At 40.7% G+C, this 24,186-nt stretch overlaps 1 protein-coding gene across 5 annotated transcripts in view; it reads left to right on the forward strand.

Annotated features, from left to right (window-relative positions):
• Positions 1-5,808: 5,808 nt before the first annotated feature.
• The window catches only part of sptan1 (spectrin alpha, non-erythrocytic 1), a 94,826-nt gene continuing 76,448 nt past the window's right edge, over positions 5,809-24,186 (forward strand). For 4 of the 5 annotated variants that reach the window (XM_067969950.1, XM_067969947.1, XM_067969951.1 and 1 more), the window contains exons 1-4: positions 18,283-18,359; positions 19,417-19,579; positions 20,362-20,487; positions 23,819-23,959. In XM_067969950.1, the coding sequence (XP_067826051.1) occupies positions 18,286-18,359; positions 19,417-19,579; positions 20,362-20,487; positions 23,819-23,959 (504 nt within the window). In that variant the 5' untranslated portion in view covers positions 18,283-18,285. Of the gene's footprint in view, positions 5,910-18,282; positions 18,360-19,416; positions 19,580-20,361; positions 20,488-23,818; positions 23,960-24,186 lie in introns of those variants that run through there. The other variant, XM_067969948.1, reaches the window with a different exon arrangement.

Consider the following 24,186-nt stretch of genomic DNA (forward strand, 5'->3'; position numbering starts at 1 on the left):
TTGGGTGGCTGACAGTCTTTTGGAAGATAGGGCAGGGTGACCCCACCCAGAAAAGTTTGAAAACTACTGCCCTCCTCAAAGACTATTCCAAGTGTTGACCTGGAATTCATTGCCTGAAAGGGCAGAGGAAGCAGATTCAATAATAATTTTCAAAAGGGAATTGGATAAATATTTATAAAGGGAAAATTTGCAGGACTACGGGGAAAGAGTGGGGACCAATTGGATAGCTCTTTCAAAAAGCCGGCACAAACACAATTGGCCTCCTACGCTAAATGATTCTATGATCAGACTTTCCTCCTGATTTCTATCCTAGATTCGCCTTGGGGTGATTGCTTTCTGTTCTTTACTCCCCTGTTTCTTTGGGACCGTTTCGATCGCTACCTCCTGGCAACAGCAGAGCTAAGATCAGGAATTATTGAAGGGGTGGACTTCTCTTTCTCTGTTCCGTGGCAAGTCACATTTGTGCTCAAAACTGAAATTATTCACTGATTGAGATCACTGAGAGTTTTCCAGATCCTGAACCATGGTTTATTTTCAAGATGCTTCAGGTTTTCTTTGAAGAGGATAATTGTGTGTCATCATGGTGTCTGAATGCATGAATGATATAGTACATCATATAAAAAAGTGCTGACCCTTTTAACTTTGCAATGTAGGTAGCTACTTCTTTACTCAGTGGTGAAAATGTGGAACTCGCTACCACATGGAGTGGCTGAATAACAGATGCATTTAAGGGGAAGCTAGATAAGCATATGAGGGAGAAAGGAACAGAAGGATAGGGTGAGATGAAGTAGAGTGGGAGGAGGCTCTGTGGAGCATAAACACTGCCATGGACCCTGGTAGCCGTGCTATCAACTGTCTAGACCCTAAGCTCTGGAATTCCCTCCCGAACTCTCTCCGTCTCTCTACCGCTCTCCTCCTATAAGACGCTCCTTAAAACCTACCTCTTTTACTAAGCTTTTGGTCACCTGTCCTAGTATCTCCATATGTGGTTCGGTGTCAAATTTTGTTTGATAATGTACCTGTGAAGCACCTTGGAACATTTTACTACGTTAAAGGTGCTATATAAATGCAAGCTGTTGTTGGGCCGAATGGCCTGTTTCTGAGCTGTAAAATTTGATGTACTTCTACATCGCTGAATTTTTATAGCCTGACAGCAAGTGACTCGCCTGAACAGAGCAAGCCAGCAGGTTCACATACGAGTCTGCTGAAACAAATCCAGGTAGTGACGCAGCATTCTGAATTGATGTGCCATGTAATGATACAGGTGTGGATTTGCTGCCCTTACTCAGTAAATTCCCAATCTCAAGGGGAGTCAGTGCATCTAACGTCTATCTCAGCAGAGAGGTAAGAGTAAGTTACTTAACCTGCTTTTTTCAGCTGAGGATTAATAAAGGACACGTGGAAGCTAAAGAGAGAAGAAAAAGATCGCAGCATATTTTCATTTAAAAAAAACAGCATAGCTCCAGTTTGACTATTCTGAACACATTGCAAGCTGTGCTGTGCTAATTTTACACTATTTTGATTGAAGATGCACAATCTTACAGCAGAAACTGGTTTGTACATGGTTGTTTAATATCCTAGAGTAGTTGTGAAAAGATAAGCTGGGGGAAAGTGATTGAGAAATGCAGACTGACGGCCGCTGGGAGCATGAAAAGGAAGTGGGCGTGGATTGCAATAACTGATGCTCATTCTTGAAAGCAGTCATGTAACGAGTGATAAACAGGAAACTGACTTTGTGGGGGGGGGGGACAGAAAAGCTAAAGTACAAATCACAATTTCATATTTCTTTGCCTCTCAGAAATGTCCAGGTTTCTACCAGAACTGCACAAAGAGAAGTTGATCCTCCCAGTAACAGTCGCTCTATCCCAACACCAGCACTTAAAAAAAAAAGTGCTGAGTAAATCCTGAATTACTGCCAAATGAGCAATAAATGCAAACTGCATTTCCCAAAGAGGGTTGGTTGGTTGAACAGAGATATTGTGGCCACCGCAGCTATTTGGTGCAGTGTGCACAATCCACAGGGGAGGATGACTGTGTTTAGGAGCAAATTCTTCAAACACTGCGCTCAATCAGCTCCACTTAAAGGGGAAACACATTTGACTGAACGATCACTTATTTCTAAATGTATATCAGTTGTCTCTTGTTACCATTCTGCTTTTAAACTGTTAAAGGCAGCCGGAAGTAACTACTTAAGGTAACAAGCGATTGAAAGTCAAGTAATTTTGATGTAGAAGTTTAGTAAAACCCATTTCTCGCTCCTCCTTTCCCAAAGCAGCGATGTCGCAGCATCTTGTCCGAATGACCATTATTCCTGTGTCCTGCTGGACAGTGAGTGTTTGCAGATATTTCAAGTGTGTGGGGAGGGGGCATCGGGTGAGTTCGATTTTTTTTTCATTCGTTCGTGGGATGTGGGCGTCGCTGGCGAGGCTGGCATTTATTGCCCATCCCTAATTGCCCTTGAGAAGGTGGTGGTGAGCCGTCGCCTTGAACTGCTGCAATCCATGTGGTGAAGGTTCTCCCACAGTGCTGCAGGGAGTTCCAGGATTTTGATCCAGCGACGATGAAGGAACGGCGATATATTTCCAAGTCGGGATGGTGTGTGACTTGGAGGGGAATGTGCAGGTGGTGGTGTTCCCATGTGCCTGCTGCCCTTGTCCTTCTAGGTGGTAAAGGTTGTGGGTTTGGGAGGTGCTGCAGTGCATCCTGTGGATGGTACATGCTGCAGCCACTGTGCGCCAGTGGTGAAGGGAGTGAATGTTCAGTGTGGTGGATGAAGTGCCAATCAAGTGGGTAATTTTGTCCTGGATGGTGTCGAGCTTCTTGTGTTGTTGGAGCTGCACTCATCCAGGCAAGTGGAGAGTATTCCATCACACTCCTGACTTGTGCCTTGATGGTGGAAAGGCTTTGGTGAGTCACTCGCCGCAGAATACCCAGCCTCTGACCTGCTCTTGTAGCCACAGTATTTATGTGGCTGGTCCAGTTAAGTTTCTGGTCAATGGTGACCCCCAGGATGTTGATGGTGGGGGTTTCGGCGATGGTAATGCCATTGAATGTCAAGGGGAGGTGGTTAGAGTCTCTCTTGTTGAAGATGGTCGTTGCCTGGCACTTGTCTGGCGTGAATATTACTTGCCAATTAACAGCCCAAGCCTGGATGTTGCCTCGGTCTTGCTGCGTGCGGGCACGGACTGCTTCATTATCTGAGGAGTTGTGAATGGAACTGAACACTGTGCAATCATCAGCGAACATCCCCATTTCTGACCTTATGATGGAGGGAAGGTCATTGATGAAGCAGCTGAAGATGGTTGGGCCTAGGATACTGCCTTGAGGAACTCCTGCAGCAATGTCCTGGGGCTGAGATGATTGGCCTCCAACAACCACTATTATCTTCCTTTGTGCTAGGTATGACTCTGGCCCCTGAGAGGTTTTCCCCGATTCCCATTGACTTCAATTTTACTAGGACTCCTTGGTGCCACACTCGGTCAAACGCTGCCTTGATGTCAAGGGCAGTCACTCTCACCTCACCTTTGGAATTCAGCTCTTTTGTCCATGTTTGGACCAAGGCTGTAATGAGGTCTGGAGCTGAGTGGTCCTGGCGGAACCCAAACTGAGCATCGGTGAGCAGGTTATTGGTGAGTAAGTACCACTTGATAGCACTGTCAATGACACCTTCCATCACTTTGCTGACGATTGAGAGTAGACTACTGGGGTGGTAATTGGCCGGATTGGAACGCCTTGGGATGCTTTACTACGTTAAAGGTTCTATATAAATGCAAGTTGTTGTCATTCATCCGACATCCATGCGTACATGTGTTCCAGTGGAGGTGCTGAATAGCAAACAGGAGTGGGAAGTTTAGCTGATTTCCACCCCCCACCTCCCTGCCATTCCTAAATCATGGGCACTGTAGCTATAGAATCATAGAATGATACAGCACTTGATCCCATATCCCTTGATCCCTTTAGCATTAAGAAATATATCTATCTCCTTCTTGAATACATCTAATGACTTGGCCTCCACTACCTTCTGTGATAGAGAATTCCACAGGTTCACCACCCTCTGAGTGAAGAAATTTCTCCTCATCTCGGTTCTAAATGGCATACCCCGTATCCTGAGACTGTGACCCCTGGTTCTGGACTCCCCATAAATGCCATTCAGCCTATTATGCATGTACCGGATAGTCAATTGTAATTTCCTGACCGTCACCCCTCCCAAGTTCAGCTAATTTCAGTGGTCAAAACTGGGACCTCCCTGGTCTGTATGGGCTTGTTGCAATGTGGGCAGTGCACTCACCAGTAACCATTAGGGGGCTACAATTTCCCTTTAAGTCAATACCATATTTTCAGCTGTATTTCTTTGTAATTGTATAGTTTTTAATCCAAATGAAACAGTTGACTGCCACATTGTGCCCTTTATGGTTGTTTTCGCTAAATATTTTACGACTACCAAATGTAGAAAGTTTATCATTTAATAATCATTTGTGTCTGCTTTTGCTCAGTGGGTAGCACTGGTCTCTCTGCTCCTGAAATGGGGGGGTGGACCTAAATATGTTACATCATCATCAGCCAATCTAAAAGAGTTGAAAGACTAGTGATAAATGGAACTTATCCTCAAAAAGTACCTGTTGCAACAAATGAAAAATTAAGTTGGGATTGTATATTTAAATGGTTCTGGGTGGTGAGTTCACGTTATAATTCTACCTGGGCAGATGTGACGAATAGAGTTGCTCCAAGGATTGGTCCTTATTCTCCCGTTGTTCACAATGTGTATTAGCAGGAAAAAGATTTGCCTGTACACAACCAAATGTGGAAGTGTTGCCACTGGACTCGATATCCACTCCCTCCACCACCCGTGGCTGTAGTATGTACTATCTACAGGACGCACTGCAGCAATTCACCAAGGTTGCTTCGACAGCAACTCCATCCCCTTTGAGCTCTACCTTGACAAGAGGTGCAATTTTTTTGGGACCAACGTTACTTCCAAGTTCCCCACCGAGTCTTGCATTATCCTGACTTGGATATATATCTCCGTTCACACCTTGTTGCTAGGTCAATATCCTAGAATTTCCTTCTCAACACCATTGTGGGAACTAGGTTTGCCTACTCTGGTTGGCCTGATGTGGAGATGCCGGTGATGGACTGGGGTTGACAATTGTAAACAATTTTACAACACCAAGTTATAGTCCAAGGAGGCTTCCTCCTTCCTCAGGTGAATGTCAAGAAATCCTTGAATTTCTCGCATTTATAAATCACTGAACAATACCTGGTGATTACAGATAGTCGTTTCAACTGCCCGTTGACAAGGCAACCAAAGTGTTCAGACAGATAGGTGTTACCTACAGGGCCACCGAATATACAAACGGCCAGAACCAAAAAAAAGGCAGAAACATCCGGAAGGAGTATTCCGGGAGGTTCCATCACAAGCCCTCCTACCTCCAAGCATCCAGCCTGGGTCAAAACAGCACTTTTTCCCCATCTCCAATATTTTTACAACTAAGAAGTGAGAGTGTTCAAAGAAAGTGAAGAATTTTTTTAATGCCCTTATGATTTTTTTCCCCTGGGTGTTGCTCACAGCAGAAGCCGACGGCCCGCCCGAGCGACGGAACTTGCCGAAGCCGACGGCCCGCCCGAGCGACGGAACTTGCCGAAGCCGGTGTCGCGCCCGAGCGTCGGAACTTGCCGAAGCCGGTGTCGCGCCCGAGCGTCGGAACTTGCCGAAGCCGGTGTCGCGCCCGAGCGTCGGAACTTGCCGAAGCCGGTGTCGCGCCCGAGCGACGGAACTTGCCGAAGCTGCTCGGGCCCATTCGTTTCCTTGCCGCAGAACGGTGACATCATCGCCGCGGTCGGTAAAAAAGGCCGGAGCGAGCCCAGAGCGCGAGAGTCTGCAGCGATCACCGAGCTTCCAACAACCCTTGGTACGTTATATATATTATCTGGAAATATATTGAACAGCTCGACGAGTTAAATCAGTAAATAATCCATTGTTTTTCATTCAAACCAACCGGTGCATTTTTTTTTACCTCAGTTTTAATTTCATTTTTTTTGTTTAAAAAAATCATATTGAAGAAACTGTGAGGAAAATCTTTTAATTTTTGATATATATATATAGATAGATAGATAATCCTTTGACGAGTATGGTAAAAGGGTTTCAGTTACAAGGTTGCTTTTTTTTTTCGGGCGTTGACGCCCGTCTGAGGAGAGCGGAGGAATTTTAATGTATGCATTTGATCTTTAATTATTATACTGTATATCTAATCTTTTTTGAAAAGTTTTTTTTTAACTATCAAAAGAAGGTAAAATGTTATTATTTCCTTACATTGCAAATTTTTAATTTTAATAAGTATACCTACAGACACTCATAAACACACATTTAAAAAATATCTGTCAGATATGGCTTTTCTCTGGTTTATTTTGGTGTTTTCAACCACAATGAGCCTTAAAATGGCTGCGGGGGAGGGTTTCCTGCGGCTGTGACCGCAGCAAGGTCAGAAAATATGAACTAGAGAGAGAAAAAATATATAATATATTTCATTTTGGAGAGGAATCAGCCCAGAGGTTGGCTTGGGGAGAGCATTAGTCTTTATAATTCAACGTTGAATTTTTCCCCCCGGGGGAAAAAAATAAATACAAAAATATCCTCACAAATAGGTTGAGAAATTAGGGGCAGGATGAGTGAATGGGGGAATACAGAACTTGACAGGAACAAATAGAGAAACTCAGAGAATTACCTGGGGGGGGGGGGGCAAAAAAAGCCAGCTCAAAGGTATTGAAAATATTAGCATTTGTAGACTGTATGAATTAATTTTTTTAGGGGGGGATATCCAAAATTATTTAATTGAAAGAATACCAAAATGCAGAAAACCAGACCTCAAAACGTGGTAAATTATTATTCCATGGTAATTGACACTAGGCGATTTGAAGACAGGTTCATTATTATTTCATAGTAACAGATATTAGGGCAATTCTAGCAACAGTTGCAGAACACGATGGTTCTTAATTTTTCTTATTGTGATTGGATTTCTTTACAAACTTCACCCCCTTCCTCCCCCGCACCCCCCCCCCCCTGAAATTTGCCCTGTTAGCAGATCCAAATCTAAGTGGAAATCATTAAAGAAGGAAAGCAGCTTTACTGACCGTCTCAAAAATTGAGAGCAAAAGGCTGGGTGGGGCTGTGGATTATGAATTACTGTACAAATAACGTTCAACAATTGTATTAAATGGTTGAATTTTTTTTGTTCTGTCATTGTTGATCTGTTTTTACATTTTTGTTGCTAAATAAAATATCCAGCTGAAGTTAACTTGAGTTTGACGAACAAAAGAAGTGTTTATTGTTCTCATGGTCTTTCTTCCGTGATTAATCTGAATGCATTTCTATTCAGTTAAGGTTACCCTTACGGTAAGCCAATATTTTTTTAAAAATTGTGCTTTAAATTATTGCCAACAGTTCTCCTGGATTTTTGTTGATCAGGTGAATGTCATCAGTTTGTATGTCCAGCCCTATTTGTAGTGGTAACTCTTTATAACTTATCTTGTTGGAGATTTGCAGTGGTCAGTTATGAATATTTGTTGTACTGCAACCATACGAGTCCATGAACCACTAATATGTAACCTAATGTGAAACATTGGCTCATTCTGTAAGGATCATAGATGGATGGACCATTCTGATTAGAATTGAGGGGGTGTTGAAGATAACAATGTAAAAGGAAAATAGGAGTTCAAACTGTTCTGTTCAGTAGTATGTTTTTAAAAAAAAATTCAGTCATCAACCAGGAAACCTTCAAAAGAATTTGCTTTGGTTTAATTAATAAACATGGAGCACATTTTTTAAAAAAATCTGCATGCTCGTCTTCTTTTCAAATAAAGTAAATGGCTTTCTGAGTGGTGTCGGTGCTGCCTGTGCGTAATCTAAATTTATGTTATCTCAAATATGTAGGGAGGGGAATATTTTATGGTCAGGGTGACAGTTACAAATTGCATAATGGAAAAAGGTCCAAATGGTAATGGGGTAAGAATGTCACTAGACGATTACAAAAAGCAAACTAAAACTGCATCATGGTACTGTAGATGTTTTGTTAAATGTGTGATGTTTAAACATAAAAGCTAATCTGAAAATTGAATAGTGTACAGACTATTAATTACTTAGCTTTCTTTTTTAGAATGAAAGTCTTCTGTTTCAGAATTTAGCACCTTTTTAACTCGTAACTCCTATTTTAAATAATATACCAATATGATGCGGGACAAAGTTTGAAGAAAAAATCTTATTTTAGAGGGATTCTAATTGTCGTGTTGAATCCTTAAAGTAAGAATATATTTGTAGTCTAGAATGACAGCGCTGTAAGATTTGATGAGGACTGTAGAAAAAATATGCAACGTATTAATTAATTGGAAGCTAGAAGCGAACTTTGCAGTAAATGTGTTTGGTATGCTGCGCCACTGAAAAATTGTGCAGTGCACAAAACAAGGTCAAGGTGGGGTTACTTTTTATTATAGCTCTGTTGGTAGGAAATTATTTGAACAACCTGTATTTTTTTCAGTTTAAAAGCACATAAATGCACTTTTTAATACCAAATCAACTGAAGAATTTTTTTAAAGAAAATACTTCTACTACAAATGTGGGTTTTACTTGACAGATCTCATGGGGGGGGGAAAAAATCAGAACTGAGCAAATCTATATTCCTAATCCAAACATAGATGAGTGTGAAACTAGATACAGCTATTTCATAGAATCATGGAAGGGTTACAACATGGAAGGAGGCCATTCGGCCCATTGAGTCCATGCCGGCTCTATGCAAAAGCAGTCCAGCTAGTCCCACTCCTTCACCTTATCTCCGTAGCCCTGCAAATTTTTTCCTTTCAAGTACAGATACTTTAAACACAAGTGACAATATTGTGAAATTTGAAGAGGGCAGCAATAAAAAAAAATCATCCTTTTTGTATTTTAATGGTGCAGTTCAGAGAGACTAATGCTATAAAGTATGGCAATGCAAAATTCAGACAATAGTAAAAATAACTTTTTTATTGGTGCAATGGCTGTTTTTTATATAAGGTTTAGTTTGAATTGCTCTGCCATTATTTAGTATATATTGTATTTATCAAACAGCACCATCCAACATGTCGTCATTCCGCAAAACCAAACTGCAGGTATTGTGTATGTGTGAAATGTGCGCAGTGTAGCTGCCTGCATTTATGCATTGGTGTGTACTATATGTTGTAACAGGAATGTGACTGGGAGTGCAATATACTGTGTGATGCATGGTAGCATGCTTTACAATCACCAGTTTCCTTGAGATGTGACTGACATAACTGATCTAATCATCAGTGATTTGGAGCTGCACATTGGTCCCTATTCGCTCTTAGAACTGTTCTTCTGAATGCCTTTCCTTAACTAGTTACTATTTATGGCAGGTAAATTCTCCACTGGAATTTAGTCACCCCAGAGCATTGGCAGCTGACTAGTGTATTTTTATAAAAGTTAAGTTCCCATATAACTGCAATGTGTCAGATTTCTTACATGGTAACAAAGTCCAACCTTACAAAAGGCCTTAATGATATTCAAAAAGCTTACCCTTTAGTGTGAGTTACAATTTGTTTCAATTTGTGTGGATAAAATTATCGAAGTTCCATTTGAGAATGAATTAAATAACACTTGTATGGAAGCATAGCATATTCACTAAGTTCTACAGCTAAATTGCAGCTACAGTCTAATTATGGCAGTTATTGGTTACTGATTGTTTTAGGTTTTAAAACAAAAAAAAATGTTAGTTGCTAGATGTATTGCTAATGAAATAAGGCTGTATTCAATCCTTGGTCCATGCTGAGATTGCCAATCTCAGGAAAGGATGGAGGGGAGAGAAGAGAAATCGAGAATTGATTATCCTGAAAACATTCTTCTGATTCTGCTGTCTGGATTCCATTCAAGGATATAGGACAAAGGCAGGCCAGTGGTAGTTGACATGGATTGACAACATCAGGAACTAAATGTTATCTTGTGCCATGCTAAATAACTAGGGACCCCACCTGTTTATAACGTGTAGGGTTAATCTTTCATACTGAAGTGAGTTTTGTGGAAAAAAAACTTGCACAAAATGCTTTCTTCATATGTGAGAGCAATTTAGTTGAAATGTCAGTGTTGGGATATATTCATCAGTCCACTGGGGCAGTCCCACGCCCACTTGGTTTGTTGCTAAGTTGATTAGTTTTAGTCTGTCGGGCCAATTTTCATTATCAGTCTTCATATTCAAACAGTTCTTTTTAAATTCACATTTTTATTGTTAATTTTTCAAAAATAAGTTATCACTGCCCTGCAGTCCATGTAGACTTGTCTTTGCTACAAAAACGGCAGGTAAAGGTGCTGCTCCTATTGGGGTTGCTCTGAGGTGAGGTTGAGTAGGATGGGCCTATACTCTCTGGAGTTTAGAAGAATGAGAGGTGATCTAATTGAAATATATAAGACTGTGAGGGGGCTTGACAGGGTAGATGCTGAGAGGTTGTTTCCCATGGCTGGAGAGTCTAGAACTAGGGTGCATAGTCTCAGGATAAGGGGTCAGCCATTTAAGACTGAGATGATGATGATGATGATGATTTTGATGAGGAGGAATTCCTTCACGCAGGGTAGTGAATCTTCGGAATTCTCTACCCCAGAGGGTTGTGGATGCTAAGTCGTTGAATATATTCAAGGCTGAGATAGACAGATTTCTGGACTCTAGGGGAATCAAGGGATATGGGGGTCGGGCAGGAAAGTGGAGTTGAGGTCAAAGATCAGCCATGATTTGATTGAATGGCGGAGTACGCTCGAGGGGCCATGTGGCCTACTCCTGCTGCTATTTCTTATGTTTCCCAGACCTTTCCAAAGTTCCAGTAAACTGGCCATACACTAGGAAGCTTGAATTATGATCCAGGCTGGACTGCCTTTTCTGATTTTTCTCTCATCTGTGGGAAGCTGTTGCAACCTCTGCTCAGCTTACCCCTGTTTGATGTGGTTCGAAAAGAAACTGAGCGTATTGGGAGAGGAAAATTGTGCCTGTATCTTCCCAACACTCAGTTCCATTTTCCCTCCTTTTCCCCGCCCTGTTGAATTTCTTTTCCCCCAAATATATTTTTAAGTACACTTGGGACACTCATGTGAACTTAATCGGTACTAAAATATGAGGACTTGGGGTTCCCCCTTGCTTTTAAAAGATCCTGCTGCAAGTGTTTTTAATCATTTTAAATAATGGAATTTCATGGAAATAGTATTCTGGCCAATGTTTGCATCTTATTGAAAATGGCAGGAACCTACCAGTAACAGGATTATAGTGGCTTAAGAGAATGGTGTCCATCTTAATTGTGAAAGTGATACTGCTGAGCAGTGATGTTGAGTTGTAACTTATTGACCTTTGCAATGGTATGTGTTTTTTTATTCCATAGCATGATATAAAATAAACAGTTGACTGCTTTACTTTAATGAGTTTAGATAATGTCTTCAACACATTTTAACTTTCTTGAGAAATTCAAATTAATGGAATTTGGCTATATTGCAACTACTGATTGTACCGTGCCGAATCTTTTCTATACAATTCCAGTACTGTGTTGAATTTTGCTGTGTCATACTTGTCATTTGAGTGATTTAAGTTAGATCATATAAAATGCGATTGTATGGTTTTGTCTTTTTTCTCACTGTGTTAACAATCTTAATATAACAGTAATGAAGACTTCTTTTCATTTGGAAGATTTAAGCTTGGAATATTGTTAATTACAATATTGTACTAATGACCTATATGCTGGTTATCTGATTCATACCATAATAAATTAATGTGACCTTCTGTTAATGAGATTGGGAGCAGTAATTGTATTTTATGGAAATTGTTGGTGTATCCTGGCCTTTTCGTTGGAGTACTTTGTAGTGTAATCATGCTGGGTAGAACTTTCTAGCAAGCAGCTGTTTTGTTATCAGGCTGGGCCAGAATGCAATGGGAGTGGCTGATCTCCATATACTGCATAGTGTAATTTGCTGTTGTGTGTGGTATGCGGCAGTTGTGAACAGGTTGTGTTGGAATGTAGCATTTATTTGTGATGTGCATCAGCAGGTGGCTTCTTTTGACATTAATAATGGAGGACCTTGTGGATTGGAGACTAGTTTTGCAACTGGTTTGGCTTTATTAAAGGAATATATATTCTAGGAAAGCCCCTACAACACCTTTCATATTTATGGAGAATGTAAAATGCTGCTTTCTAAAATTGATATTCTTTTTATCATAAACATGATAGGCCTTATCCTGGAAAATTACTTTAAAGTCCATCTAGTAAATTTTCAATGTTTGTTACACTGCTTTGGGAAAAGGAGAGATGATTTATGTTATAGCACTGCCAGTGAACACTTTATTTGTCTCTTCAGCCATCTCCTTGCTAGGTTTCAACTGTATTTTTTGTAAGTGTCTTGTCATGGTCAAACACAGGGTTCTTTTTGGAAATGGAATGTTTGGAACCATTTATGAGTAAAGAATTAATGTGTTGCCCCGCTAACTGAAATACCTCACCAGATTTTAGCTAAATCTGAATGTTCTTGCTGTGTATTTTATGCCTATAAATTTCTTATTGTTACCAATGCACAGTTAGCAATGCAGTAAAAATACTGCTTACATCAACTGATTAGCAGAAATGCTGACTGTGAGCACTGTAACATAACTATATGTATGTATGTATGTATGTACATGTACTTGTCCTGCAAATGTGTTGCAGTTTTTAGCAGATATGTAATATAATGAATTCTAAAATAGAGAAACTAAAAGATATTTAATATAGTAAATTAATAAGTTAATCTTTAAAATAACAAAAATAGTTTATAACACGATGGTTTTGGAATAACTGGCAGTCTTGTCTGTCTAACTTTGACAAGCAAACCTTCTGAAAGAAGTGGAATTTATTGCTGGCTGCCTCTCCAGAATAAGTACACCCAATCTGCAATTTCCCACTTGCTCATGTAAGTTATGTGGGGAAATTTTTTTTTTATTCGTTCATGGGATGTGGGCGTTGTTGGCAAGGCCAGCATTTATTGCCCATCCCTAATTGCCCTTGAGAAGGTGGTGGTAAGCTGCCTTCTTGAACCGCTGCAGTCCGTGTGGGGAAGGTTCTCCCACAGTGCTGTTAGGAAGGGAGTTCCAGGATTTTGACCCAGCGATGATGAAGGAACGGCAATATATTTCCAAGTCGGGATGGTGTGTGAGCTTGAGGGGAACGTGCAGGTGGTGGTGTTCCCATGTGCCTGTTGCCCTTGTCCTTCTAGGTGGTAGAGGTCACGGGTTTGGGAGGTGCTGTCGAAGAAGCCTTGGCGAGTTGCTGCATTGCATCCTGTGGATGGTATACAGGGAGGGAGTGAATGTTTAGGGTGGTGGAGGTGCCAATCAATTTGGAGGGGGGAAATTGCCAAAGGATTGTTGTATGTAATGGTTGGCTGATCAACTTCAAATTTGGCAAATGTTATGACTAATTAGAGCTAGGGGATTGTGAATCCAGCTGTGTGACTTTTTTTTTGAAAAGGATAATTCTTAAATTATGAAATTGTGCTGCCTTTAATCAAATAAGAATAGAATTCTGAACACTGTGACTAATGTTTCTGACTAAGCTTCACTATAATGAATGGATTCAGATAGACGATTAGGAACAACAAAGAGGGTTATCTGTTGCAGTAGACATTAGCTTTAAAAAGTGCTACACTGCTGAACGTGTAATCCAAAATGACAACCTATTGCTGCATTCTGGAGGGGTGGAGGCTGTAGCATTACAAAAAAAAACTTCCCACTCATAAATGTTCCTTTTTAAAAATTTGGGATAACATTTGGCACAGTGGAGTACAAGTGTTTGTGTGTGTGTGTCTGTTTACTATTGCTCTTGTTTTTTTTACCAGATGTCCTTCCAGTGTATGTGCATGCGGATGTAATTAACTCCAGAATCAATTTAATGTTTGTATTTTATTGAAAAATGAGAATTAAACATCTCTTAAAAGTGAAAAGTTAATCATGTTGATAATTGATTTATCAAATGAGCTTATTTCTCATGTTGTCCCTACCTCTGATTTGATTGCAATAAAAGGGGACAGTTGAGAATGCCCACTGGAATTCAGTAGTAAGGCTGACCAAACTCCAGTAGCTGTTAAGATTACTATTTACAGGTTGCAGATATTGTTTGTTTTTCCTGTTAATTTCATCTGTGTTTTTATTTACTAACAATGGAGATTTGGATGGACTTTATTTCACAGATAATCTGTGCTCAAAAATGGTAAATTTTGGTATAATTTCAAAATAAAAAAACAAATACTGTAATGAAGAATGAGCTCACAATTGATAAACCCCTTTTCAGGAATGTAATGCACTTTGGGCCATGGTGTTTGCAGTCAGCCATGGCTAGCATAAGTATTGCTTTCAATGTTTGGGTATAGATTAAACTTGAAACAATTTGTAAGTTTCATGTTCTGGTTAGGCATCCTATGAATCCCTTGTATATATTTTCTTTAATTGCACCACCACCTCTCTGCTCCACTGTCTGATTTGTCAAGCTGCTTGTCCGACATCCAGTACTGGGTGAGCAGATATTTCCTCCAACTAAATATTGGGAAGATGGAAGCCGTTGTCTTTGGTCCCTGCCACAAACTCTGTTCCCTAGCCACAGACTCCATCCCTCTCCTTGGCTACTGTTTGAGGCTGAACCAAACCGTTCACAACCTTGACGTCATATTTGACCGAGGTGAGCTTCCGACCACATATCCACTCCACCACCAAGACTGCCTACTTCCACCTCCGTAACATCGCTTGTCTCCGCACCTGCCTCAGCTCATCTGCTGTTGAAACCCTCATCCATTCCTTCTTTACCTCTTCCAATGCTCTCGAGCTGGCCTCCCATCCTCCACCCTCCGTAAACTTGAGCTCATCCAAAAGTCTGCTGCCCGTATCCTAACTCGCATCAAGTCCCGTTCACCCACCACCCCTGTGCTCGCTGACCTACATTGGTTCCTGGTCTGGCAACGTCTCAACTTTAAAATTCTCATCCTTGTTTTCAAATCCCTCCACGGTCTCGCCCTTCCCTAGCTCTGTAACCTCCTCCAGCCCTACAACCCTCTGAGATCTCTGCGCTGCTCCAATTCTGGCCTGGGCCCCAAGCTCTGAAATTCCCATCCTAAACCTTTCTGCCTCTCTACCTCTCTCCTGCTTTTTAAGATGCTCCATAAAACCTCCTCTTTGACCAAGCTTTTGGTCACCTGTCCTAATATCTCCTTAGGTGGCTCGGTGTTAAATTTCATTTGATAACGCTCGTGTGAAGCACCTTGGTACATTTTACTATGTTAAAGGTGCTATATAAATGCTAGTCGTAGTTGTTGTAGTAGTAGTAGTAGTAGTAGCTCAGTTCCATATTTGCTTCATTCTTTATTTGCTTATTACCCGGTCTAACCAGAATGTTTGATGAAGTTTTTAGAAGAAATAATGTAATATAACAAGTTCAGTATTTCTTTGTGTATTGAAGCCTGATTTATAATTTTTTTTATAATTGGCCATTTAGCATCGCAATTAAGTGGTTTCAGATCTGCCACCTCTTGGACTAGAAATTGGGGCCCCCAGCTCTCGGGGTCTCACACTTGAAGTATAAATTCTTTACTGCAGTGTGATTCGCTGTCAGTTAGCTGTATGCAGTGTAAAGGCACCCTTGGAAACCTTCCTTTTGTGATCTGATTCTGATTCTTTCACAAAAACAATTTTTTCTTAGTCTCCCAATTACTGATCTGTTGTCTAGACGTATGTAACCTTTTCTGTTGACTTGTGAATTCTGCATATTCTTACATGGCTGTACAATTTGGGGGGAGGAGGCTCAACATGAACACTCCTCACTAGACATAATTATTTTGCTTTGTGACAGTTGGTAAAGATCTACCCCACTTTGAGTTTTTCATGGCAGTTAGTAGGAGCAATTAATGGTGGGTTCAGTTACTAGTGAACATTTGTATGCTGTCTGTGAAATGGCTGCCATTTCTGGTCTTGCAGTTGTGTCATTGATCAGCTGGCTGCTTTGGAGTTTCTTCTTGAGACCAGTATATGTGGAATCTAGAGCCCAACATTCTCTGAGTGATGTAATCCTTATAGTCTTGTGAGTGCTGCTATGGGATTTTGAATTTTAAAAGGCTTTGTTTTTCTGAGTGCTATTTTTCCAGTTTCCTCCCTCCTTTGCTCCCCACTTACTGGCTGTTGTTAGGATATAATTCTATGGTTGCTGGCAGTCCTCCAGTAACTTGCTCAAATGGCCATTCTTCGTATGTTGGCCTGGATGGTGAGTGTCAGCCGGTTACTTAACTGTGAGAAGAGAGAATAGACTGTGAAGTAGTACAAGATAGAATTGTGAACCATGAGGTGGTTATGTTCCAGCTGCTGGTTAGATTTCTGTGATTTTGGATGCTTAATTATACAAGATTTGCCCATTGCACTGAGAATTAGCTTAGCTCTGCATACTGCTAGTGGCTATAGAGAAACCCTTAGTGTGTTGAGGATGCTTTGTGGTTGAAAAGGTAAATGTCCTGGAAAAGGTAAAATAAATAATTGTGGAATGTAAGTCCTTGACAGTGTTTTTAGTGGCGTATGGAGCACACTGGTCACCAGCATCTGCCTTGTTGACTGCCCTTGGTGTGTGGGAAGGAAGAAGAGAAACTGCACCAAACTAAAATAAAGCCTTGCCATGCACTAATATATATATATACATATATTGTGTTTTTTTTGTGTGTGTGTGTATTTTTTTGTTTAAAAAGGGATTGTTCACAAACCAGTGATTTTGATGATAAACCGCAGTTCAGCTTTCAGTATTTGAACCCCCTTATCGACTCTCTTTTCCTTTTGGAATTACAATACTGCTTTTTAGTCATTGCCAAATGTTTATTACAATGGGTTGTAGTGTGCAGCGGTGTTTTCTTCATTGAGAATGAAGAGGAAACAAGCTGTTGACTAAAATGAATGTATTTCCATTAATTAAACTAAATTTAGGATAACATTTCTTATGAAAACCAAAATAAGGCTCAAATTTGAGATAGAAGCAAGCCTAAAATTAAAATTACTCCTAGGACTGAGAATGCTGCAATTTTGAAACAGATGTTGAAAATTGATGCTGGTAGTCGCATCAATCATTAAAGTATCAGTTTCTTATTTCCCAACATTTCTGTGTCTTGTGTTGTTTTAGAAAATATGTTTTTGAAATCTAAATGTGAAAAAAAAATTCTGAAAAGAATAGCATGAAAATGCAAAATGGGAATTTTTGACCAATTTTTTTCCCCCAAGACAATAACTAAAATATGGCACAAAACTTGAATAAAAGACTAAACTAAAATTAGGGCAAAATTTCTTCTGGAGACTAACACACTTGGAGTCCAGAGCTGTGACTAAAACTGAAATGACCAATTAATCCTAGGATTAAGACATCACTTGTGTACATCTTATTTTTTGATAATGGGCTGAGAAAATTTCTACTGTACTATTGGTGAGAGGATGTCATATACCTTCAGGTATCACTATTTTCATTACTCTTTAAGTCATGTTGCCAAAATCATGCCGCAAGCCTGTTGTATAATAATGAGAAAAGTCAAAACTGTCTTCAAGTTACCAGTGAGTTTGTCTACATAATAGTGATTACACTTCAAAAATAATTTATTACCTGTACAGTGCTTTGGAATGTCCTAAGGTTGTGAAAAGTGCTTTATAAATGCAAGTTTGTTCTTTTACGACTGTAATAGAACTTCACAGTTCTGCTGATGTTCTTAAATTCCTTAAGCGTTGCTCTCATTCTAATAAAATTGTTAGGACAGCTGTACTAAATTGCTGCCTTGTAGCTTACGGGCAGACATTTTTGGTGCCACAGTCACCAGTATTGGAAAGTTGGTACCAAAAAAGCTTGCAGTCCATCAGTAATGATTGTCTATTATAAGGCCTGTTTGCATGTCTGTGTGTTCATTAGCAATGTCAATGTCCTAAAACTTTGTCTGTGAGTGCTACTTCACAGACAATCTTGAATTTCAACGCTTTCCATACTGAATAATTTATTGTCGATTAAAGACTGCATGCATCGGACTAGTGTCATTATTGCTAGCAATTTAGTAGAAATTGCTTTAATTATTGGAGCATGGAGTTAAATGATAGTTGCAATAATTAAGATGTATTGATTGCACTTTGTTTCTAAATAAGAAACCTATAAAAATGAGCAAGCTGTTTGAGAGAGAATTTTTTACTCCCAATATAAAGGATCAATTTGCAAAAAATCTGATGTTTGCTTTTATGCCTGTAATAGAAAATGGATTCCACTGGAGTAAAAGTTCTAGATTCAGCAGATGACATCCAGGAAAGACGTCAGCAGGTGCTAGACAGGTATGAATCTTACTTTACGTTCAGGGATTTATGTAGCGTTAGAAAATAATAATCGGGGAGACTTGACATACCAGTAGCGACTTGTACCTGAGTGGAAATGTACTATCCCCCAACAAAGGCGTATATCATCTCCAGGTAGGGTCCAGGCCAGAATAGCCGATAGGACTATGGCCAGAGCCGAGGGGGCCTGGGCACACCCCACCCTGTTGGAATTTCTGGTAGGCATGGGCAGGTGGGTGCTGGATGTGTGCCCGAAATGATGCTTGCATCTGCCTGACCCATGCTAATGAGGTGCTGTCCCACTGATCCCATAAACTACAGTGGGATCATGCTACAGGGCAGCATTGGGTGTGATTCCAACAAAAGCCCCAAGATTGTTTCCTGGGGAATTTCGGGGCCTTTGAATTTTGGACGTAAGGGCCCAACCTGGAGGCCCAAGGCGGCAGCTCGCCCATTTTAAAAAGATGAATTTTGAGCTGCTTGCTTCCCTGGCAGTGGCCCAAAGGTAAGTCTTAGAAATGGGGTTGGAGCTGCAACAGGGTGGGGAGGATCGGGGGTGGAGGGTGGCGATTGTGAGTACTGTGGAGTCAGAGGTGCACTCCTGCTCCTCCTGGCTCCGCAGGAATGTTTTAAAAAGATTTTGAAACTAACCTCTCTGTTAACTCTGCGACGTTCAATTTGGTAGAGGGTTAGGCCCCTCATTTACGTATGGAAGAGGCCCATCTCCTGTTTTAAGCAGCCACCAGGGACGCCTGAAAAATAGCCCAACCCAATATCAGGTCAGATGTCCTTTTGAGCACGGGATGTTGGTCCCCAAAATTGGCCCATGTTGCGCCTGTTTTACAGATTTAAAACTGGGTACAACAGAGTCTAATTTCTATCCCATTTATTATCATCTGACACCAATTCTGATAGTTGATTTTATTAGTTTTGGTTAGGCATTTTGGATGAGATGCTAGTTGGATGTGCAATATCTTGGTGAAGGGGAAGACTCAAGGGAAGCAGATCAGGTAACACTAATACTAAGCTGACAACATTTTGCGTCTATGCATACTAGGTACCGACGATTCAAGGAGCTCTCTGTTCTGAGACGGCAGAAGCTAGATGATTCTTACAGCTTTCAGTGTTTCCGCCGTGATGCAGATGAATTGGAGAAATGGATTCTGGAGAAACTGCAAATTGCATCCGATGAGAGTTATAAGGACCCCAGCAATCTGCAGGTGCGTGATGTTCTCAGCCTCTGACTACTTGTATGTTTTAGCTTTAGTGATAAGCTACAAGTTTCCAACAAAGTATTCACTTTTGGATCTTTCTTCTTTGCCCTTTCATTTGTTTCATCTTTTCTTCTGCATCAATTTGAGTCACGTTTGTATTGTCTCAGAATGAAATGACCACGCTCAAGTTAGTAGTCTTGATTATTTCTTTGATTTAAATATGTAATTCTTTATGTACAAGATACTTCTTTTGCACTGAGCTATTGAGGTGCCCCTCTCGTTAGTTTTTTCTGTTTTCTACCCCATTTTCCTCTTCTGCTTCTGAAGGTAGTGACTCGTACTGAGATGCAGTTCTATGGATGCCTGATCCTGCCTTTGTCTAATGTTCACACTGACACCCTTTTCAATGGAGTATCCTAGGGAGGAAATTTTTCCACTTCAGTGCTCCTGGTGCATGCTGGAAGCACATATTGGAAAATTGTATCCATCATTTTAATAAATGGAAAATTACAGTGTGGGCTGCGCAGTTTCCCAATATGTACCCCTGGCATGATTTCGCCTGCAAAATGCACGTGTGTCGGTCTCGAATAAGGCCAACATTAGACTTGACTGTAATGTCCTCCGTGATCGATCACTTTCTATTGTCACACATGAAGAATGACCTCCTGGGCATTGATATACAGCTGATGTCCATAGATCTGTAGCCTAGCAAGAGCCGGTGTCTTCAGAAAAGGAGGGGGGAGAATTGTAAAAAAAAAAGTCAAACTTGATGTTTTTTATTTTTACAGGGTAAATTGCAGAAGCACCAAGCATTTGAGGCTGAAGTGCAGGCCAACGCTGGTGCCATAATCAAACTCGATGAGTTTGGCAACAGAATGATAACAGATGGGCATTTTGCAACTGAAACTATCCGAGTAAGTGGCTGCTATCTTATACGATTTTATGTTCCTTTGTCTTGCTAATCAGAAGTGTAACCTTCCTTGTTGATTTTTAGTCCTTCACGCCCTACCGGACTACACAACGACCTATAGTAACCGCAGTACAGATTGGTACTCACATGGAAGTAGGTGTATAATTGCTGTGTAGTGCAGTGCGTCTGTTTGAATTTCCCTTCTTTGGATGAGTTGAAAGTGTACTTTGTGTTTTGCCTTTTTTGTTGACTATCTTTTTTAGCTTTTAATTAATTTTTCTTTAAACTTCTCCACAACTGAAGTCAGCACCACTCTGTAATCAGCTGGCAGGGGATCTGATTTATAGTGGTGCTGGCTTACACAGAGCTATTGCCCAAGCCAAATCCTAAAATGAAACATACTGATTCTGCGTGGTGTTTCAATCTTGTTGTCCTCTTTTTCATCATTGTGATTAGCCATATGCCTTCCCTCCAACTTTGAGGATAGCGAAGCAGGTAATGGAGTGTTCTCTGACCTTCTGACAGGAATTAAAGGAGGCCGGTGTTACCTAGGTTAAAACCTTCTGTACTGGTAGGATGTTGGGCAGAAATTGAAAACCATGTTGTATAAGTTTATTTATGGTAGAGATAACTGATTGATTGGAAATTGAAAGCATGTCCAGTGTTGTCATCTGGCATTTGAAGTGTATTGTGGCTTGTTGACAACAGTGAGTGAGTAAATTTACACTACAGCTGTAGTTTTGCTGTGAAGCAGTTTAGCTTTACATCAACACTACAATTATAACGTAAATGCAACCTAAGTCTTTGGCTGGGGTCCACTTTGCTCTAGTGTCAGTTTGAGATTATCTCCAGAATTATACTGTGCAAGTTTAGTATTGTTGCAAAGTGGCAACCACTTCACACTGACTTTAAACTTGAATTTAAATGCACCTAAGTTGCTAACTTGTACTTTTTTTCCTCCCCACTCCATGAGTTGCCTGTAAGAATTGTAACCATTTTTGTTTTCATGCGCTACTGGATAAGATAATGGGTGGAGGGTCGGTCTGCTTTAAATATGACCCACTTCTGGGTTTCTAAATCAGTGTGCTCATTGGTTCAATCTGCTATGTAAATAGAAGCACTGCAAGCCCATTTAGATAGAGGCTCTGAATGTCCATTGAAATGTAGGCTCCCTCGCTACCGTCTGCTTCTTTGGGTGATATCCACCCAAGCAGCCAGGCCCAACATTCAAAATGTTGGCGGCAACAACACTGCTGGGCTTTTCCTGAAATCCATTGTGGATAGAAATGGAGACCAGTAATAGATTCTATAAGGAAATCAGCAGTAGTTGTCACTTTTCAGCATAGATGGTAAGAAATTATGCGATTTATGATGTAATTCACCCAGGATGGTGATTCATTTCAGCCAGCCTTACTGTTAAGTTCACAGTTGACAGTGAGAAATAGAAAGTTAACGGCTATTACTCTTCCTTGTTACATGTCCATTAAGGCACTTGAGAAGTGTGAAGCCGGCATTATCACCCATGGCTCCAGATTGGCATGATTTCTGGCATTAGCAGTACTGTAATGGTAAAATTCTTCCTGCAAAAAGGGTGAATTTTCCACAGAACAACAATGTAAAATAGTCCTGATCCTAAAAATGGCATAATAGCCATGAGCTTGCACTTATGCCCCCTTTTAGTAACATTGCTAAGATTAGGAACTTTTAATGTCAGCCTTGTTCTCCGTGTTAGCACGCTCGCCTCTAAGCCAGAAGGTTGTGGGTTCAAGCTACGCTCCAGAGATTTGAGCACTTAACCTTGGCTGACACTTCAGTGCAGCACTCCCTCAGTACTGCACTGTTGGAGGTGCTGTCTTTCATAAGAACATAAGAACATAAGAAATTGGAGCAGGAGTAGGCCAATCGGCCCCTCGAGCCTGCTCCGCCATTCAATAAGATCATGGCTGATCTGATCCCAACCACAAATCTAAAGAACACAAGAAGTCGGAGCAGGACCCGGCCACATAGCCCCTGGGCCCTCTCCGCCACCCACAGGGCATTGACCGATCCGAACTCAGCTTCATGTCCAATTTCCTGCCCGCTCCCCATAACCCCTAATTCCCTTTACTTCTAGGAAACTGTCTATTTCTGTTTTAAATTTATCTAATGATGTAGCTTCCACAGCTTCCTGGGGCAGCAAATTCCACAGACCTACCACCCTCTGAGTGAAGAAGTTTCTCCTCATCTCAGTTTTGAAAGAGCAGCCCCTTATTCTAAGATTATGCCCCCTAGTTCTAGTTTCACCCATCTTTGGGAACATCCTTACTGCATCCACCCGATCAAGACCCTTCACAATCTTTCGGATGAGATGTCCCCTTCTGCCCTCTCATCTCAGGTGGATGTAAAAGATCCCATGGCACTATATGAAGAAGAGCAGGGAAGTTCTGCCCCAGTGTCCTGGTCAATATTTATTCTTCAACCAACAGCTAAAAACAGATGATCTGGCTGTTTATTTCATTGCTGTTTATGGGACCTTGCTGTGTGCAAATTGGCTGCCGTGTTTCCTACATGACCGCTGTGACTACACTTCAAAAGTACTTCATTGGCTGTTAAGTGCTTTGGGATGTCCTGAGGTTGTGACAGGCACTGTATAAATGCAAGTCCTTTCTTCCTTCAACGTTACACAATTGGCCTCCTGACTGAAGCACTTAAATATAGATTAACATTATCCTATCTGCTGTATGCCAGTTAATTTCCTCAATATGATATTTGTGAAAACAAATAGTGATCATTTTTATCTAAAATGAGTAGGGAAGCCTGTGTAAATTACAAACTTCATGTTTTGAACTTTTTTTTGTATGTATGTGTCTTGAATAAGTTTTAGTACAAAATTAAGAATAGAAACTTTTGGTTTAAATTCTGCAGTGTGGTTGCAGGAAGCTTTTGTTGTCATTCTATCAACGGAAACAGCAATCCGAGGTTGTTTTCTTGTTTTGTTTCACAACCACATGCTTCCTTTTGAAAGGATGTTACTTTTATTTTCATATTAGAACTTGATCTCGTTGTAGGATTTGTTTGAGGTAATCCTTCATTACATTTTCTCATTAGCAATGGTCCAGCTGTAGTTATGTGCGGAATATCAGATAGTATGGAAATATTGATTATAGAAGTGTTCCTGTATGCAGTGTACCTATTACAGTGGAAAACTGAGCTTTGTAATGTGTTAGTGATACACATTTTAAAAACTTGAGACCATTTGGCATTTTTTTTGGCTATTGCTGTGAGTTCTTCTGTACTACATCAAAATGAAGCTGGTTTCTTTTTGAACTTCTGTTTCTTTCAATCTTTCTTTCAAGACCCGACTAGAGGAACTCCATCAACTATGGGCGCGCCTGCTGGAGAAAATGAGGGAGAAGGGGATCCGACTCCTGCAGACTCAGAAGCTTGTGCAGTATCAGCGAGAGTGTGATGATGTCATGGACTGGATCAATGATAAGGTCAGTCATTTGTTTTTGATGTAAGGATTGAAGTTTGTTTGCACACCGTATTTGTGGGGGGGGGGGGATGATTGGTTGCCACAGCGTAAAAAATACACAGCAATTCTTCCAAACACACAATATTTTTATTCTCCAGTAAAAATGCCAAATAAAGCCACCCAAATAGCAGGTTATCAATGGACATTGGTATATTTTGTTTATTAGGTGTACTCCAGGATAAAGAATGC

The sequence above is a fragment of the Heptranchias perlo genome, chromosome 31, assembly GCF_035084215.1.
Source record: "Heptranchias perlo isolate sHepPer1 chromosome 31, sHepPer1.hap1, whole genome shotgun sequence".
NCBI lineage: Eukaryota > Metazoa > Chordata > Chondrichthyes > Hexanchiformes > Hexanchidae > Heptranchias > Heptranchias perlo.